This window comes from Hesperophylax consimilis, chromosome 23 (genome assembly GCF_061612785.1).
Source record: "Hesperophylax consimilis isolate HC1 chromosome 23, BYU_Hcon_1.0, whole genome shotgun sequence".
Classification (NCBI taxonomy): Eukaryota; Metazoa; Arthropoda; class Insecta; order Trichoptera; family Limnephilidae; genus Hesperophylax; species Hesperophylax consimilis.
This window is the reverse complement of record NC_142858.1, coordinates 12,420,687-12,441,941: the sequence shown is the minus strand read 5'-3', so window position 1 is coordinate 12,441,941 and position 21,255 is coordinate 12,420,687. Positions and strand designations below refer to the sequence as shown.

Genomic DNA, 21,255 nt, shown 5'->3' with positions numbered 1-21,255 from the left:
GTAGCAGGAGTCGGGTACGCCCGAGGAAAACATGGTACTGTCAAGTGAATCAGATACTTGAGTCGGGCCATGTCAAGAATCAGAATACTAGAAGAGTATGAATGTGAATGAGGCAAGGAGTGTGTGTCAATACCGAGTTGTTTGGCGGTCCATCCTCTCGGCCTACCCCTGCGGATAAACGGCGTGAGGTTAGTTAGTCAAATTTAGTTTTTAATAATAAAAATGCTTCAGTCTTAAAAATTAATACAAAAATTTACATTCCCAAAAAACGTGGCTTGAAGGTTTTATGTTAAATTTTATCTCTTCAGTTATTGTCTTCCGGCCTGCAGAACTATCTAGCCAGTAAGAAGAGCTATTAATTCACTTATATTAACAAGTTAATTAGCATCAAGAGCTTTGTTCGTATACAACCACCTTTTATAATGTCTACTTGTTTTTCATTTATTTTTCCCTCTCTTGTCTGTACATAAGAATACAAATTATTTACACTGTTTATTAATGTTTGTAAACCCACTATCTTTAAAAATAACTAAAATTGTAAAATGTTGGGGTCAATAATTGACACCTTAATTAATTCGCAATTATCGCTTCCTCAAACTGGATACTGAAAAACAGAAGACATCCTTGCTTCAACCACATTCATACACTGTGGATAAAGGTAAGGAACGTGTGCTAGGAACTTGCTGTGTGACGCTCGAATTATTTATGAATCTTTTATCTTGATAGATATCGTTTTCCACTTGCATAATATTTTGTTTTATGTGTAGGTAATATTTTAATTGATTTCATTAAATAGTAGTATTTTTTAATACTATCAAAAAAATTGTGAAAATTATTCAAGTTCAACGAATTTTCAATTTTCGGAATTGGATAAGTATTAAATCATATCAGATAAGAAATACCGTAGGTACCAACAATATTTCATTATAATTATCAATTTTGTTTACATTTTGACAACTAAATTTGAAAATGATTTTTAAAGATGTTCATTCGAATGCTAATTCTGATCGGTTCTAATTATTTTTAATAAGCAATACCAGAATACATATATTTTATAAATACTTTCAGCCTGACAAATCTTACAATTATACACGGAGAAAACTTACTGATATGAAATATTGTTAATTTATTAAAATTCTGATCAAATTATTTGTTTTCCTGTTTACAGATTGCACTGTAGGCCTATAACTAATAATTTGACAAATTATATGACAAACCATCAGTAAAGCACGAATATGTTATAAGAAAGTCGGAACACGTGTTCTTACAAATAATAATATTGTCGCATCTCATCGATTATATTTATTTGAACAATGAAACCTACGCGAACACGTTTTCAGATATATTATGAATGGCTAATATTTTATTAGGATATGGTATGCAGTCACATTTTTAACAGTTTCTTGATTTTTAAAAAGCCGTACTTATTTACACTGTGTAATATCGCCTGATTTTTCACGGGTTTGCGCAAGTATTCATTATCGTTATTATTTCGCAATCACTTATTTAAATTAAATTAGATACGGTATTTGTTTGATCAACTTAATTCTGTTGTGGAAATAATTTATTTTATGGCACAATTCAATTTATTGCATTAACTCGCTCCATTTACATTTTTCCACATCAAATACTTTAATTAATAATTCATAAGAATTGATACGTAGGAAGATAACAACAATAAATAATACTATCGACTGTGAACAAAACACGATCTGTTCTACTCTAAGGACGGGTTGCTTCACGAATCCGAACAATTCATCAAATTTCAAAGTTATGTGAAGGTTCTATTCGAGTTCTATCATTATATCAATATTGACTAGTTGCTTCGCAAAACTGAACTTTTTGATGAATTGTTCAAATTCCAAAAACAACTCGTCCTTGGATTTTAGTAATAAACAATTACCTATAATTGAAAACTATTTTAAGTATCTAGGTACAGGTATTCTGAATTAGTATTCATACTAAATATAATAAAGGTACTATTTATTATCAATGAAAGATTTATGAAATTAAAATTGTAAACTATTAACTTTGTGTTAATACATATAGGTGTGAGAAAAAAAATTTTGCCAAATTCTGTAAACCGGTTATAAACCTCAGTGTGGTAAATTTTAAAGGGGACCTAAATCACAACATTGGAAGAAGAATGTTATTTCAATCGGAACATTCATTAGATGTCTGTAATAAGTAATAAGAATAAGTAATTTAGTAATGAGACGAATGAGTAAGTAATGATAATGACCGTAATGAATTATGACAACAATGGATGCTTTCATCCGCGAAGCAATTAAAATAAATATATACGAGCAAATTAATTAAATAAATTAATGTGATTGTCCAGCTTCGTAAAGCACTCTTGAGGTGACATTTAAAAAAGAACATGGAAAAGGGCATGGAATTAATATAATTTTATACTGTACTACTTTGCTCAAACTCACTCATACAACGAAGCAAGTGTGTCCCTTTTTAGGTACAAACAAACATAACTTACATACTTACCATTTAAGGTAGGCAGAAGGGTAGAATAACACAAAACTCATGTTATGCACGGAGAAAAATTATCCTGTTAAAAAAGTGACACCGTCCAACTTCCTGATAAAATATTAGTCATTCAGAACACATCGAGAAGACATGTTTTTTTCTAATAGATATCATGATGGAATGCCACAATATCAGTATGTCAATATCAGTATTTGTATGGACACTGTTCCGCCGTCCTCATAAAACATCCGCTTTTGAGTGATACTTTATTAGAAACCTTTTGATAAATTAACAAAATTTCATATCAGTAAGTTTTCTCCGACTGTTACCATAATCTGACTGAAGAATTTGACTCAGTTTATCGTGCCATGTCTTGCTGGAGAGTTACCGACTTCTTCTTTATACATTTCCTTGCGCGTCATACAATCTCCTCATTTCTCGGTTCATCCGCTTTAGATGTTTCCTCCGATTCTCAGTATTGTTCATTACGCTTACATCGGCCTTGCATTCAACCTCCTCATTCGTTTCCCTTGTACGAGGTTATTTCCATCGCATTCCATTTGCTTTAGCCCATTCCAGCCAGTTGCATGCCTCACTGCCTTAGTCTAGATTCAGTTATTAGATAGGTTAGCTATAATGGATATTAAATAAAATAAGATAGTACACATTTCTGAAGAAAAAAACAGTGTCATAACATCGTGAAATACGAAGTCGCGAGAAAGGATGCAAGCAAGAAACCCATTAGCTAAAATGTATTTTTGAATATTAAATTTGTAGCAAAAAATGGGTAAACAATGTGCAGCGCACGTCATAAATACGCGTCGCCGCGACTATATTTTACGGGGAAAGGTGCGAGACGTAGACAGAAAACTTCACGAGGTGAGAAACCAAGATAAATATGATTTTACTCGCTAGAAGTTTACAGTATTACATGGAAATAATAAAAATCTTAAAAAATACATTTACTACCTAGAGGTAATTAAAGAGGTAAATTCTTGTAGACAGAAACTACATATTCCACGCCCTACGTAATCCCCATTATCAAAGCAATGTTAATTATCAATAAATTTAGTGAGGTAATTAAAGGGGTAAATTCATGAGAACAGAAACTATATATTCCACGCTCTACGTAATCCCCATTATCAAAACAATGTTACTTATCAATATATTTAGTACATAGAGGTAATTAAAAAGGTAAATTCAGGTAGACAGAAACTACCTATTCCACGCTCTACGTAATCCCCATTATCAACACAATGATAATTATCAATACAATACATCCCCATTATCAAAACAATTTCGACATCGAAGATTTTGTAAAAATTATGCAGGTGCTTCTCTTAGTACGTAATAATAATGATTGGATTATTTATATAGCGCCGTTTTCGTGAGAAAATCACCTCAAGGGCGCTTAACAACTTAATTTATGCATTGAACATTTAGACTTATAACTAATTACTTTTGAGCTGGCAACACGGTATCACAACCTCATACATAAGCTCACATTTTAACACAACCTCAAATAACACATCTGCCCTGATGATGGACACTGCAATGTTGTCCGAAACGTTGGCTAAAGAAGGAGGTAGCGCAACACGGCATAACACCCCAAAAACAAATAACAAAAATACTTTTGGCCGTGAAAATCTTAAATCATATTTAATTACTTTTGGTTTATAACTAAGTTTCATAGATAGAGAGAGACTTATAACTAGTGTCTACGTACCATCCATTTTTAGTGCAATTTTCAAATAGAATGTGAAAATTGTGTGAAATTGTTTGATGTTGAAATGTAAAGCCGGATTCAGGCGGAATTTAAAAAAAAGTATCTTACTAGCTAATGATAACCACTTGAAAGGACCGTCATTATTGCTACCGCAACAACCCTGATATCTTGTAGATAAGTGTATGTAAAGTTTTACAGTAAAGTGAACATACATATTTATTGAATTCCAATTGTCGGGAAATAACGTAGTTGTACCTAAATATCGCAGGCGTGTATAACTTTAGATTTTATTTGAGCGTATCTCTTATCTCTTATATATGGGGTGGACGCAGACCACAAAGATCAAGAATTTTCATAAACATTTAATTTCTTTCATGAGCAGAGCATTTCATCGACTCTCTCATTCTATGAATTTAAAGGTCTAATGTAAATTGGCCAAATAAGTTTTCCTTCAAATTTGTACATTATTATATGAAATTCATTATTAGATGTAATTTGTAAAATATTTTTTAAATTCCGTATAAGCACTAACAATGAATATCTAAATTTCTAGATCCCGTTTAAGTTGGGTTTTACATGTGAAAGATAAAGTGACAAAAAATATGTATAAATACATCTTTTATTGGCGTGGTTCATACCTACCTAATTGCGTGTGACAACCCACGACATATAGTTGCTGTGATTTTTGCAGGCGATGCACCACATCGTGTAAAATTAGAAATCGGGCCGATAACAATAACACTCCTTGTGCCGCCTAATTTAACCAGAAAAAACATCGCCTAAAATTGTGTTTTATTTTATTTTGCGAAGTTCAGGCATAAATATTTAAAAGTTTCCCGATCATTCCCTAAAAAAATTAATTTTCCATGTTATAGAATAAAACCATATCCGATAATTGATACGTAAGTAGACAGTTTTTATGATGCAACTCTATTTTTTCCTAAATTTTCAAAACAAAAACACATGATTTTGCATTACTGGGTAGTGCTTCGCCTTAAATGAAGACGATGGCAACGACACCAACCATATCAAGTTTAGTATGTACGAGTATGTTCGTAGTTCTACTTGCTGATTCTGGTCACAAATAGCATTTAGTTCAGGTTGAATCTTGTGATCATAAATGAAGATAGCAGCCAATAAAAATGTGCAGTAAAAAAATGAAGTCAACTTTGGTAGTTCTTATACCAAGTATGATACAGTTAAATATGACCGAAGGAGATAGGTTCCCATTAGCTAAGTTGGTAGAGCGGTGCCCCGGGAAAGTAAAGGGTCCTGGGTTCAAGTCCTAGATGTGACCGTATCTTTTTCTGTTTCAAATTTTCGTTTAGGAATCGCTAATATTGTCTTCGATAATTAAAAATTGAATGAATTCTGAAAATTTTCTGAAGCAAATTTGCTGAGAAATAATAAATATTTACAAAAGCGTTAACTACAATTTTTTCTTTCATTAATTGAAAAATTGAACAAAAACACATTAAGGGGGGGCTAGGGTTTTAATTTTTTTTTAAATAAATGCCTAATATTTTAAGAATATTGTCTTCAAATTTCAAGTTGATTGGAGCAAAATTGACGAAGTTACGAGTATTTTTATACCTGTCGGATTTTAATCCCTACCCGACCATACGTATAAGCCGAGCAGAGCAGGAAGCTGAGAGACAAACTAAAGAAGGCAGGAATCGTAGTAGACAGGAGCAAAAAGGTGCTTTAGACATCATGGATGATAGCAACATCCTTTATGGACCTGGCATTGATTTTTCAGTGTGAGGTAAGCCGATAAAATTTGCTTATAAACGTTTAATACCAGATTTTTTAGTGTTCAAAACTTTATAGCGTTTTTCCCACAACTCACGTTTTCAAAGTCGGTGACCGTCATAACTTCAAAACTACTGCACCGATCCTTTTGAAATTTTGAAAACTATTTCTGTACACAATTTACGACGTAACGCTGGAGAGTTTTTTTCAAATTTGTTAATGATTATTATTTTACAATAACAAATTAGCCGATTTTTTTCACTAAAAATAGCGTTTTTCCCTTCAAAGTGTTCCAAAAAAGTGAAAAATTAAAATTTCGAAAAACCCTCCCAAATATAAGAATTATTAAAAAAGAACAATAAAAGGCTGAATCTATTATATTGAGTAAGCTTGACAAATGTGTTACACGATTATAAGAGTTTTGTTTTGGTAGACTATTTTTAAGATTTTGATGATTTATTTTTTATTTTGCGTTTAGCCTCGTGGAGATGTTACCCAATTACTGAAAAAAAATCATTGTTCTTAAATTTTCACAATTTACTTATAAATTTTGGTTTGGTTTATTGAAGTTTATTGAAGAACAATAAATCAATAAGAGACTTAAAAACTCAAAAATCAAAGCAATAAATAAAAGCTAAGATGGGTTGTTTCACAGAATTTGAAAAATTTATTAGATTTCCATTTGATTTTCAAGTTCTGTGAAGGTTCTATCCAAGTTCTGTTTTTTATATCTTTATAGCCAGTTAATTCACATTGACTGAAATAATAACAGAACTTGAACAGAATTTTAAATTTGATTAATTGTTCACATTCTGTGAAACGACCGGTCCTAAGTTGTTGATCCTCTCCATTACTGTAATGAAATAACTTTAGAATACAATTAATTCCGAACAAAAAGCCATTTACAGATTTTGAACAGAATGGTGGGCATTTCTTCGAAACTATATATACAAATGTTACACATAAAACATTATATCACGCGGATTTAATTAATAAAATTATATAAACATTACATAGGATGTAGGTGTATGAATAAAACATTTATTTCAGCAGATTCATTTTCAGTTTCATGGGATGCTAATGAAGGCAGATATAAGCAGCTAATAAATACGAAAATTATACAAATTTATGTGCATATTAAAATAATTTAATAATTCACATTTCATTCGTCGATATTGGCAACGTATGTTTTAAGTACAATATGTAATAGCAGTATTGTCTGCTGGTATCTTTTTTTTTGGATGAGGCGTGTATCACTTTGTCGCGAAAACGATTTGATTTGTAAAACAATCTAATAAGCCGTACATAATCTTTATAATAACGCGTTTAATAAACTATGGTGTAAACTTAAGTAACAATGATGAATGTATGTACATGTACTTATTATGATTTTAATACATTTTGTCATAATATTTTTAACTATGTAATAATCTTTGTAACATCATCATATTTACAACTCTGCCATAATCTTAGTAACTACATCATAATCTTTGAAACTGTGTCATAATCTATGTAACTACGTCATAATCTTTATAACTATAACAATGACATAATCTATTAAACTGCGTTAAAATTTTTGTAACTACGACATAATATTTATAACTATATCATACAGGGTTTTCCAATAAGAGGTGTTATTTTGATATTCAATCGTAAAAGATCAATGGTTTCGTTGCTTGTGTGGCACATAACGAGGTCTCGTTGAAAGTAAACGTTGTCCAGATCAATACCATCCGATTCCGGCCATAAAAAATCATTAATCATCTCTCGATAGCGATCCATTCACCGTAACTGTTGCTCCAGCCTCATTTTCGAAAAAGTAAGGTCCAATGACTCCGCCGGAACATAGACCGTACCAAACAGTCACACGTTGAGGATAGAGAGGCTTTTCAACAATAACTCTTGGGTCAGATGCGACAATTTTGCTTGTTGACGAAGCAACCGAGGTGGAAATGGGCCTCATCACTCAAGATGATTTGCATTTGATTCACTCAAGTGAATTTTAATAATTTCAATGCGTTGTTGAAGCGTGTATCGTTACATTTGTATTAATGGCGTAGTTTCTATTTGTCAAATGTCAAAAAATGACAGCTTCAAAAGTACCGAAATAGCGAGCTATTCAAAATAACACCTCTTGTTGTAAAAACCCCGTATTTTTATAACAACAAAAAAAACTTTATCATTATGTCACAATCTTTATAACTATGTCATAATCTTTAAAACTAACCCTTTCAATTAAATACAAGTTATGATACGATAAGGTTATGAAGAATATAATAAATCTTCAAATTACTTATAGTCTAGGAACCCGACAACAAAAAGTGATACAAAATTAATGACATGAAAGACAGTCAAGACCATAAAAGCTGTAGAACATGTTAATTAGGCAGCTTGGCTGGCTCAGATGAACACACGAAAGTGAAACAGGAGATGTGTCACATTGTAGAACACAGGTCGTGATGGTTAGTAGAACACAGGTTGAACAGAAAATTTTGTAAATGGCGAATCAGATAATCCTCAATTGGGCTCTGTGTGGTCGACTTGATTGGAAAATTCAACGGGCCTTAAAACGAAGAGATTATTTTTCAAACAATGACGATTGATAAGTATAATTTGTTTTGTAGTAACACACGAGGAATATAATATGCAAATGGAAGTGGGCGTGTTCAATTATCATCATCATCTAACATACTAATTTCAGCTGTGTAATTCAGACAAGCGATAAAGTACCGACCTGTAATATAATTTTATAACAGAATATTACTTTCATTATAATTTTCATCATATTATTCTTCTGTGACAACTGTATTGGATCGTTTGGGGAGCGAGGTAAGCCACGCCCACATATATTTTCATATTATATCCCTCGTCTGTAACAGCCTTGATGATCACATATATAATACATTACCAGCATTGAATGAAAGATCGTAAAAGTTGTGATTATGAATACCTCGAACATCCATGATAACAATACATTAATTTAAAAATTTACATAATTTTACAGACTAACTTAGATCTACTTCATCAATGGTGTGAACAAAATGCTTTATTTTTGAACATTCGGAAACGTCAAGTAATACGATTTTCCAAAACCCATTATAATTTCTTACATGAATATACATCAAATAATATTAAATTAATACCAGTGTCAAAAATTCGTGACTTGGGTGTAATATTCCATGAAAACTTGACATTCATTACACACATTAACTATGTAATTAGGCTTTAAAGATGCTTGGCTTCCTTTGCAGAACTTCAACTGATTTTAAGCCCTTAGATTGTATGAGATTGTGCCCTCTATATTTCATTAGTCAGAAGTCAAATGGAATAAAATTCACCTATTCGGCCCCCTTTGTATAAAGTTCACTAACAATTTATAAAAAGTTCAGCACAAATTTCTTAGGTACGTAAATTTTAAAATCAGAAATCCAATTGAATACATTAATTATGTAAGTTTAATAAATCAATTGCATCTAATAACACTGTCTGACAGGAGAATTATGACAGTCCTGCCATCGTTGCCATTTTTAAATTCCATATGCCGAATAAACACAAGACAAAATGTAACATTCTTTTGCAATACATACACAACTAACTATTAGACACACTCACTAACCAATAGGATGCATGATCTGGGCAACAAGTTTTGGGGGTACTATTGATGTATTTATTGACTACATTTATAGAATTAAGCGTAATCTATGCCAGTACTTTGTTGAATCCTACAAATTATAGTAGCGTTGGTAATATAGTTTTATATTATGTAGTATTCTTCTAGTTTCTACAGGGTTTTCCAATAAGAGGTGTTATTTTGAATAGCCCGCTATTTCGGTAGATGTTACTTTTGAAGCTGTCATTTTTTGACATTTGACAAGTAGAACTACGCCATTAATAAAAATGGAACGATACACGCTTCAACAACGCATTGAAATTATTAAAATTCACTTGAATGAATCAAATGCAAATCATCTTGAGTGATGAGGCCCATTTCCACATCGGTGGCTTCGTCAACAAGCAAAATTGTCGCATCTGGGGCTCGGAAAAATCAAGAGTTATTGTTGAAAAGCCTCTCTATCCTCAACGTATGACTTTTTGGTGCGGTTTATGGTCCGGCGGAGTCATTGGACCTTACTTTTCGAAAATGAGGCTGGAGCAACAGTTACGGTGAATGGATTGCGCTATCGAAAGATGATTATTTTTTTATGGCCGGAATTGGATGGTATTGATCTGCACAACGTTTACTTTCAACAAGACGGCGCTACGTGCCACACAAGCAACAATACCATTGATATTTTACGATTGAATATCAAAATAACACCTCTTATTGGAAAACCCTGTATTTTATTTTATGTTATTGTTAATATTGTTTCATATTCAGTTTATCAGTTTACTGTTTTATCATGCTTTAAAAATGATGTATAATTTACGATAGCTCACTGGGTATTTTCTGTTCTAAAAATCTACATAAAAGCCGGGCTGGGCGTATAGCCAGATAAAATAAAATGACGTGCATTAATGCATAAAATAATTAACACATTGTACAAATAATGGTTCCGGCCGAAACTATTATGAAACGGCCAAACATAACAAATGATTATGTTTTACGTTTGTTTCTTAAAGACTTGATATGAACAAAAATGTAATTACTAGGAGAGTACAGAATAAAAAAGATTGGTAGAGATCTCATCCTAATCAACTTCTGTGAGGGTAATCATTTTGGAAAGTACGTGCTGAACGAAGGTAAAGAAAGTGAACGAAAAAATATGACAAGATGACTAAATTGAATCGGTGCCACTAATGTAACAGTATCACAGAAATTTGGTCGTTTCCAGTGATTTTTGAAGGGTACAAAGTTATACTTAATTAATTCATGTAATTATACCAATTACCAAAATAAGCAACGCAAACATTACAAATTAACAATCGAATTTTACAAAGTTTGTATTAAAATGTTAAAATTATTTTATTTTATGTTATTTACTATTATGGCCACTATTTAATTAAACATTGCTCATACAAAATAAGATAGTGAATATACGTATAGTAAATTGTATTTGAATTACTTCTTTAAGTTTCCTAACCTATTTTATCTTGAAAGGAGTTCGCGTTCTAGTTTGGAAAGAAAAATCGTTTTTGTATCATTATTCCCACACAAGAGGCACTGGGGAAAATAATTTCTCTCAGGGCCTATGTCATCTTTTGGGATTCTGTGTAGTTAGTCTTTTTTAAGGAAGAAGATAAAGTTCTGTGAAGGTAATGAGAGTAGGGTAGGAATCTAGGGATCAGTGTATCCCTCCCGCTGCGGTGCAAGGTGGCCAGGTGGTCGAGATGCCAGTTGGAGAGGTCAAAGGGCCTCCTCAAATCAGCCTCTCCCGATCTTGCACGCCAAGCAGTTGGTGTTAAATAACCAAACGTAAAGAACCACTTGGGGTGACCTATGGCAGAGGTGTTGGTTATGCAATAAATGGTTCCCGGGGCGGAGGTACCCGAACCCGCCTCCTAAATAAGCAGATTATCGGCAGTTTGCCGTTGCATACAGAAAAGTTCAGGACTCGAACACTTCTCCTTGGAAAAGGCTTCCGCTTATTATATAATATAAGATAATTTTAATCAATAATCTCTAAATAGTATAAAACATAATTTCTATCCGCGTCTATCTGTTTTGCGCTTGGTTCCTCGAATTTGATAGGGTTTTCATTATCATGTAGAGAATTTCTTGAAGGTAATATATATATATATATATATATATATATATATATATATATGCACATTATATTTATATAAAGTAGAGAAAAGTCGATGTTTTGTAATCAAGTCGTAAAAAAATATTTTCGGGCGCTTACATTGCTGGCGCTGGCTAAAACTCATGAGATACGTCAAAATAAAGAACTACAGAATTGTATATTATATATTAATTATATATCTTAAATCCCCAACCATTTAAGTCCCCGAGCAACGCCGTACACCTCAGCTAGTAATTAATAAGTGATGATTTCATATTTTTTGGTGTAAGCCTAAATGATTTTTGTTAGTTAAGGCAAGTAATATTTTGTATTGATATGGCTGAAGTCGTGAACTTTATCAAAACCTTGATCCTGTTTTGACTTCAAGACATTATCTCTATTGTTTTGTGCCCTATTTTTGTCAGAGCATATTTTATTGTCACATTTATGTTGTATTAACTTCGTATAGTACGTAATATGTTAATTGGACTTGATCCGTTAGTAAATAAATTTATAAAAATAAACAACATATATTTTTATGTCCCTTCTACAGACTACGATATTATCTCAAAAATAAAAAGGTGAAAATAACTGAACTTCTCTATGTGAATGCAGAGTAAAACATGAAGTTTGGGGAATTTAGGGGTTTAAAAAACTATGTAAGGAGGTAGGTACTCAAAATCTCTCATTATTAATGTACAGGTACGACATAAAACTAATCAGAGCCAGCAAAGGGAGGTGGGGGTGGCCCTCGAAATGTGTTGCTGGAGAAAAATGCTAGGCATCCACAATAAACTAGCAACTATCTGCCTATAATTTATCCTTGTACATAGAAACTTTTGACATTTTGCTTCTCAACGTGTACAGGGGAAGGCAGGAGAAGCAGAGGAAAATCACTGATGTTTCGAAGCAAGTTGGACTGATCAAATAATATCGCAGACGTCCGGAATGAAGATATTCACCAGAAATTGAGTCAGATTCATGCAGATTATAAATCTATATTGTGGTTTATTGCGTACAATAATCATTAGATCCTGGTTCATTATCGAGTCAACACTATTTTAATGTACCGACCTACATGTCCAGACAATGATTGTATACGTTATCACATTTAATGTGTTTACTCCACGTTGACCTGTGACAAAGTGTGATATTTACTAGTGTGGAGAGTAGGTATCTATTTGCGGTCGATTTCCACGTCGGTCTTATGATCGGTTGGAAATATTATATGAATTAACGTAATATTATTGTTATCGGTCTATATTTATCCACTATGTGTTGGTCGGCTAACAATTCAATAGCAAACAATAGAGATAAAAGTAAATAAATAAATTTGTAACCGGCGATCATTCACACAATTTTTCTTATAAAAATGATTAGTCAATAGTTAGATATATCTATTTAAATTTAGGGGAGTGTCCGCGCGCGGCCGCGTGGCGTACGTGCACCGGACGGGAGGCGAGGATTTGATTTTTATACAAATCTAGGGTTTCATTACGACACCTAATTATCCATCGACTATCTCATTCATACACGTATGTCTCTGTTATTCCTTTAGACACACGTTCATCACTCGAAAGAGGCGATTACTCATATGAGGAAATTGAACAAACTTTAAACCTATCTTCTGTAGAAAAACGTAGAAAAGACTCCGATCTAATTTGCATATTTAAAATAATCAACAGTATAACCGACTCACCTGAACTGTTACAACTCATTCAATTCAACATCCCATCACGTAGACTCCGAAATAATGAATTGTTGTTCCTCAATCACCACTCAACTAACTATGGGTACCATTCTTCTTTGTCCAGAATGTCGAGACTTGTAAACTCAAGTCAGAGCATTGAATTTTTTGGTGTAAGTCTAAATGACTTTCAAAAAGCGATACGTAATGTGTAATTTTTCACAACTTAATCGTTATTGATGCTCTGACTTGTAGTTATTTTCTCTATGTACTTAGAAAATAACTACTATTTCACATTGTCTTTGCCCTTCACATACATGTACTCTCCATTCGATGTCATCTATGTTTTCTTATTCGTGTCAATATTATGGTTTTAATGGACATATTGTCCGTAAATTAATAAATAAATAAATAAATCACAATTAGAGATTATCAAAACCGTTAGTAAATTACTCAAATGATGATTGTTAATTATTGTTTTGTAGCTTTTAACTATTGTGAGATAATTCTCTAAACACAATATAAAACTATAATCAAAGGCGTGCATTAGAAAAGGATAAAAACGAAAAAAAAATTTAAAAAACGCCACAAAATTATATAAATTATCTTCAGATTGCATGTATTCATGAATTTGCTAAGGAACGTGCATACGTGCGTTAATCAGTTCGTCACAACAATCAGCGGAAGACGACAATAAAGCGGTAAATATTCAATCCACAATTATTCACACCCGAACTTAAAACTGCGTACAGTCTACGTTTTGTCACTATTTACACGTTACTAATATTTATATAATATAATAAATAAAATCGCACTCGGACAAGAAACATAACTGGTACCTAGTGATTTTGTCCCTGCAGGCTATTTCCAAAATCAAACTGTAAATTATCGTAAGGCAAAAGTTCACATAAGATTTATTGCCAATCTGCAAAAGGTCCTAAACAAACAAATTATGTCGCCTTACGCGGCCTTAATTCAGATGTCAAATTAAAAAAAGGCAATATTTATGAATCATAGAATATTAAAATTAAAAAATATATATTTTACACATAAATATTTGTGACCGGATAAATCATCATAATGATAATTCATCACATCTTTAAAAAGTTAAATAAAGTCATAATGACTTTATATCACTTTTTAAAATTGTGTTGAATTGTCACTGTGTTGAGTTATCATGGAACCATTTTGGTTGCATTTCGATTGTAGATTTTAAGTACTTCTCTGCAACATTATTTCACGATGCTTAAGAGGAAGCTAAAAGCCAAAAATGTGTATATTCTTGGTACCTATACCTTATATTGTAGGTAATAGGCATTAAAATCGCTTGACAAACGGAGTCTAGAAACGTTAGATTTCAAGCACAAAACTGGTTTTTATTTATTTTGTAAATAATTTTATAAGAAAGCAAAAAATTTAATCAAGTGAAACTGTCACAGATAATCTTAGCACTATTATGCTGTATTTTTAAAAAGTTGTTTCCTTTAGGCATTCATACATTTCTATTGAAAAAATATTCTTTTTAGTAGTTTACATTTATATTTTTTATTGAGTAATTTATTTTTTTATTTGTGTTCTACTCAAGCGAAACGATAGGAAAACCTTCAATTTATCTTAAGCATGTTTTTCGGTATTCATAATGTACACCAATTCGTTATAAAGATTAATCAAAATAGTGATTTAGCATTAAGCTTCGCCTTAATGGTGACAAATGCGATGCGTAGATAATATTTAAAATTACATGAAACTGACATAAATAAATATTATTTACAGTTTATTCATTTTAATGCATTTCAGAATGTGACTAGGAAGTACAACAATTTGTATTCTATAGCGACGCACGCGTCGAAAATATCACGTGAGTAATAATATTATTGGTTGAAAAACGTTGAAGACAGCGGCGGAATAAAACTATGTTTACTGACATCTATTGATATTTTATGAAACTCTGAGTACTTTGATATTTTTTTTTTATTTCAAGTAACACCTTCTGATTCCCGTTAGAGGGAGTCGATGTCGATACATCTGAGATCTGGGCGCTTAACAAACAGATAATTTTATGTTTTACAATTATTACGGACGCCAACAATTACGGGAAAACGCTGGTTACAAAATATATGTATATATATATTTTTTAATCCTGCTTATACGTTGACAAGTACCGATGATTGTGCACAAAAAACTATTCGATATCTCGATATTAATAAGAAAAACACACTAATTATACAAATTTTACCGAGATACTCTGGTACTAGGTTTGAACGTAAGATCAATAACTTATATTCCACAATAATTCCAAAATAAAATATTCTACTGTCAAGATAGACAGTGTGTACACAGAGTATTATAGGTGATAAAATAAAACAAAGAACGGAAATCTGTATTAGACAAGGTAAGTTCCTGTATAAATTCGAATGCGGCGCGACAAACATTTATGATAATATAAGGTAATTCATTTCCATGTGAATATTTATGGTGGAATCACAACAGCATATTTATTACATACCTTCAATTTTATTTCATTATAAAAATCAATTTTATAATATATTTTATAATACCAAAAACGCAGTTAACGTAATGAAAAAAAAGTCTGAAATAAGGTTATCTTTCATCGTTTCCTGAATACAATTTTAAAACAAAGCACATTTAACGTTTTATAAAAAAACTTGCGTATAGTGGCGATAACAGATTTTTCCTACATTACAGAACACGAAATTCCTTGTTTTCTGTCAAACAGTCATGTTTAGAAGACGAGGAACTTTTGTAGTTTTCAGAATTCAATTGGCCAGTGAAGATTTTTTGTGTAAACAGAAAACTAAAAATATGCGCCTTAATGACTGAACAATAAATTATTGTAAGAATATCAAATTGGATAAAAACGATTAAAATAGCATGTGTGTGCATGCTTGTGAGTATGTTAGGGTGTGTGTGTGTGTGTGTGTGTGTGTGTGTGTGTGTGAGGGTGTGTGTATGTGTGTGTGTGTTAAGTTATTGTAGAGGCTAGTGCGTAAAAATGAGAACATAAAAATTGTCTGAATATAAAAGGATGATAGGTATGGACTAAGAGTCCAGTTCCACACGTGTATGTCACCAGAGTTGCGAGAGTGAAATTCTGCGTGTATTTTAGTTTACTGAGAGCAGACTACATAAAATTAAAATACAGATAAAATGCGAACCAAAATATTTATACTCTGGATAATCGATATTCACATAAATACATTTTGATTTGACAAGGCATTATAATTATTTTAACTTAAATATTATGCCTAACGATTGATGTATCTTTGTATTATTTTCATGGACAAGCGGGAAAATTTCCGGCTTCTTCGTGAAAATACATTCAAAAGTAGAACGTAAGTAAAGGATAACGCATTATTAGAGTACCAGTTATCCAGAAATGTTAAGTTATGAAGATTCGCTTTAAAATTGAAGAATTCCAGTAGTGCAACAAAACTTCAACAAAATCAACAATCAAGTGTATAAAATGGTTAATTAAAATGTGGAGTTTTTTTACAAAATTACTTTATAAATTCTCAACTGTATCTTTTATTCGGAAAAAAAACATCGTAAAGCCCCCTAATCTTTGGTTTAACATCATAAATCTCCAAAGATACGGAACAAAGTAAGATAAATGTAATCGTTTAACATATGTTATTATATGGTTATTTAGAACATAAAACTGTGGTAGAAAAGATAATTTAAACAAAAACTTGATTACTTTTTTATACAATGCGAATCATTTTTATTATTATATTAGCTATACGACAAAAAAAATGCGTCGTAATGTGTTTTTAAAAACGTTTTCGAATCTACCGTCTAATCTAATCTTCCGATTCTTAATCCAGTGCTTTTTTATGAAGGTAGGAGAGTATTTTCATTTCATAAATAACATTCAACAAAGACCATTTAAAACATGGAGGTGATATTAATCTGATTCATTGAAAAAAATAAGAAACACAAAATCGTATATGGTGTATTAAAAGAGAATCTTGGAATTTTAGGATTTACTAAAGGAAAGACTGTGATCAAAGAAAAAAGATAAAAGGTGGGATATAGCTATAAATTAATAAGGATAAGGGTATAACATATAAAGGAGTCGGTAGAGACAACCAAAAAAACACACAAAGGTCCAGGTGATGAGGTTCAAGGAATACGAGAATTCGGTGGGTGAGAAACACAAAAACGTAACATAAAGAAAAACTATTTTTGAGTTGAGTACGGAGAAATACTGTAATGTACCGCAGAGTATAATCGATTCTAACCGTAAAACAAATGCGTATCTCTCCAAATACTATGGCTGGTAAAATAATCTCAAAACGTATCTAAACTGCAACTGCCGAACTGAACCTCAACTTATGGGAAAGAAACGAAGCAACCGCAAATTGCGCGAAACGCCGCTTTCAGTTGATTCGTTCCTCTCCCGTGTTCGTGGTACGGTTCGCGTTTCGGTTCGCAAATGGATACGTACCCTTACGGCTCGCGTTTCTGCTCGCAAATGTATACGTAGCATAAGAGGGTCAATAGGGTTTTCACTATCGTTAAGAGAATTTCTTCCGGAAGGTTTATATATGTAATACGAGGATATTATAACTATTGAAAGTAGAGAAAAGTCGAGTAACGCCGGGTACATATCAGCTAGTTATAAAATAAAAATAACAGCACCAACATAAATAAAGACGCCAAGAGTAGAACTAAGAAAAACTAGTAACAAAAACTAACGTAATATTTCCAATAGTTAGATAATAATGCTTGAATAATTTCCATATCGCATTTTTTTACCTATTATTTCAAGGGCGTTTGGCAAACTATAAAAACACAAAATAATTAGCTGCTTGAATAATGTTTTACGTCGTAGAACAAGATAAGATGTGTCATGGATATTTAGAGGAAATTGAAAACTTCTTGACAAATTATTCAAATCATGTGAAGAGGCAAAACCTAAATCTAACACAACATTAAGAAGTTTACGTCGAAGAATCCTTTGGAATAGAACTTACAAGATGAGCCATGGCTGGGTGGCGATGTATTCAAATTGGACTCATTGATAATTTCCACTGTGGCAGATACTCTTAATATCGAAACGATGCACAATGGGGCCACGTAATGAAACATGTAAATATATTAAAAAAGCTATGAAAAAAAAAATATATATACATATATATACTAATTTCAAAGTTCATTAAATTCGCCATAATTCCTCAAAAGCCGAGATTATTTAGAACTAGTTATTTAGTTAGCCCCGTAAAATTCAACATTTTTAAATTTAAAAAAATATATAAAATCTGCCAAGAGTTCAGATCCAAATCTATATAGATTCGACATTTGGTGGTTTGTACTTTTATTACACTATAGTAGTTATAGGTAACCTAACGTGATATGGCATATATTTAAATGAAAACAAACATCTAATTTGAATGAAATAGTATATTTCATAATAAGATGTTTATGTATACTTATATATTTTGATAAGCCATTTTATAAGCCTAGACAAAATAAAGATTTTTTTTTAATACTTCGAAGCTCAAAAACTCCTACTTACGAATCACTTTTGTAAGTACGTAATTTTATAGTATAATGTTGCAAATTAAGTTTTTTAGAAACTAATCGGGGTACATTTGAACATTTGTGCCTGTAAACTGTGTTTTTTTTAAATATATAATATTTAGTCCTATTAAATCTAGAATTTCACCTTTTCTCTACTACAACTATGTATTACCTATACCTATACCTACCAGTACTACCTACGTACTTAAAATTTACATTCCCAACATTGCAAGGCTTTCAGTTTCCTAATGTGTATTGTTCTGATGATGACGGTTTTTGGGGAATCAATGCAATGTAAACATACCGGTTGCCATAATAATAATTACATGACATTTATATAGCGCAGTTTGGTGACATTTCACTTCAAGTGCGCTTAAAGTATGCTGAGTCTGTGTTACAGGTAGTTCAATAGAGCCTGTTCTAAGGAACTAGCAGCAGTGGAATACCCGTTCACAGTGTACCTTCGTTCATGAGAACGGGTCGTTTCTTCGACTCGTTTTTGTGAAACTGTTATACCTTCTTCATATATTCCGGGCCTCTTCAAAACCCGCATTAATAAACCCCTTCCTTAACCCGCCCCACAACCATGTCGATGCCAGTGCAGATACAGTAGTAAAAAAATTTAAAATTACCTTGTCTACTGTAAAATTTGATAAATTAAAGTTACGCATTCTACGAGTGCCGTCCTATAATCCTCAATAATTATTGTTTTTCTATTTTGGACAAATTTTACCAGTGTTGCGGTTATGTGCGTAACTGGGCGTTAACAGGTTTGACGGAGGCATTCTTTATATTGGTTGACAAGTCTCGTGAAGTCTTTTCAATTATTATATAATCCCTCATAAAACGCCAGGCCGCTCCCGATTTCGAATTAATGTTTGACTAGTGAATCGCCTTAATATGTTTTATTTATATTCAGAAACACTTTATTACTATGTTATAAACATACATTGTAAATATTGGTAAATAAATAAATTCAAAATTTTAAAAAAAATTCCACGGCTACACCAAAATTAAATACTTGCAACGCTATCCCTACACATACTTCAACACATCGGCACTGATGATAAACACTGCAATGCTATCTGAAGCGTTGACTAAAGAATGAGGAATCACATTGCGGCATAATAACCCAAAAAATATCACGATAAATTTGATTGGCTGTGAAATTTATTTCCTTTTTTAGAATGCAATGCAAAAAGGTTATTGTTGGTTTTCGGACTTTTACGAGGTATAACAAATTACATTAAAAAGGGGATAAAAAATATCATAAAGAATTTAAAAGCTACTCACTTGCTGCCATCTGTTGCTGGTGTTGAGAAATTGCCCTCTAGAAGAAAAAAAATCACACATGAATTAATTGATCCATGGTAACACTTCTAATAACTGCCAAAAAATCAAAGCTCTTCTTTTGGTACATTATGAAAACTTTTTTGGATAAACTCATTGAATTTGTTATAATATAGGGTTTTGCCTTAGTTTTTAACAGTCAAATTGATATAGTAATTAATAAATTGCCTTGATCTAGAAATTCAGTGACAGAAAACGCGTTGAAAATTTAATGACACTAGGTAGAGGGTCACAAACCAAAAAATGTAAATTAATATCGGGTAGCATTTAGGCATCACAAGAAACAGACAACAATCAAAGTAGCACACAGTAAGAGTGACCCGTTGAAAACTTGGATTAATTGTGTATATCGGTGAACGGTTCAATTCGAGTCAGTTGCGACATTTACCTAAGTGTTCACCGCTTCAATTGTGATATGAATTTTGCGCGTTGAAGCGAGATTGCTCATGTGATTTATAAATTATCAACATCGGGAAATAGTAACGGTGAATTTGACATCTGTTTACTGTATAAGTGATCTCTTGTGATTGGCCAACTCCACTGCCATCTTCCAAACTCGGGCCTTGCTTGCTTGTTTCGCTGTGACGGCGCTTGCGCATCTTGTTGTTTCTACCAAATCTACTGCGAGGGTGACCATGAGTTCCAGCAAAAAAACAAGTTCTCAACAACAAGATACTCTAAATACGTTTACAAGATCCAAAAACAAAATGAACACTGCCCCCAAAGACACTAGCCCAGAAGAAGATACTTTTACTAAATTAGCGTATTTCGTAGACACAAAGCTAGAGAAATTAAAAACCCAAATACTCGAAAACATTGAAAAAATATGGTCTGAATTTAAAAAAACTACCGAATTTATTATTCAAAAGTATGATGACATTATAATTCGCTTGGACTCCATGAATGAAGTTAAAGGAGAAGTCGAAAGCTTAAAAAACGATTTGACAAATAAAAGTAAAATTATTAAACATCTAGAAACCAGACTGGTTTGT

The 21,255-nt window shown here is 32.2% G+C and overlaps 1 protein-coding gene across 6 annotated transcripts in view; it reads right to left on the bottom strand.

Moving 5' to 3' along the window:
- Positions 1-21,255, bottom strand: part of LOC149412336 (5'-AMP-activated protein kinase subunit gamma-1-like) — a 334,414-nt gene that overhangs the window by 161,707 nt on the left and 151,452 nt on the right. For all 6 annotated transcript variants that reach the window (XM_089645903.1, XM_089645900.1, XM_089645898.1 and 3 more), the window contains one exon: positions 20,207-20,243. In XM_089645903.1, coding sequence (XP_089502029.1) covers positions 20,207-20,243 — 37 coding nt within the window. The remainder of the gene's footprint in view (positions 1-20,206; positions 20,244-21,255) is intronic.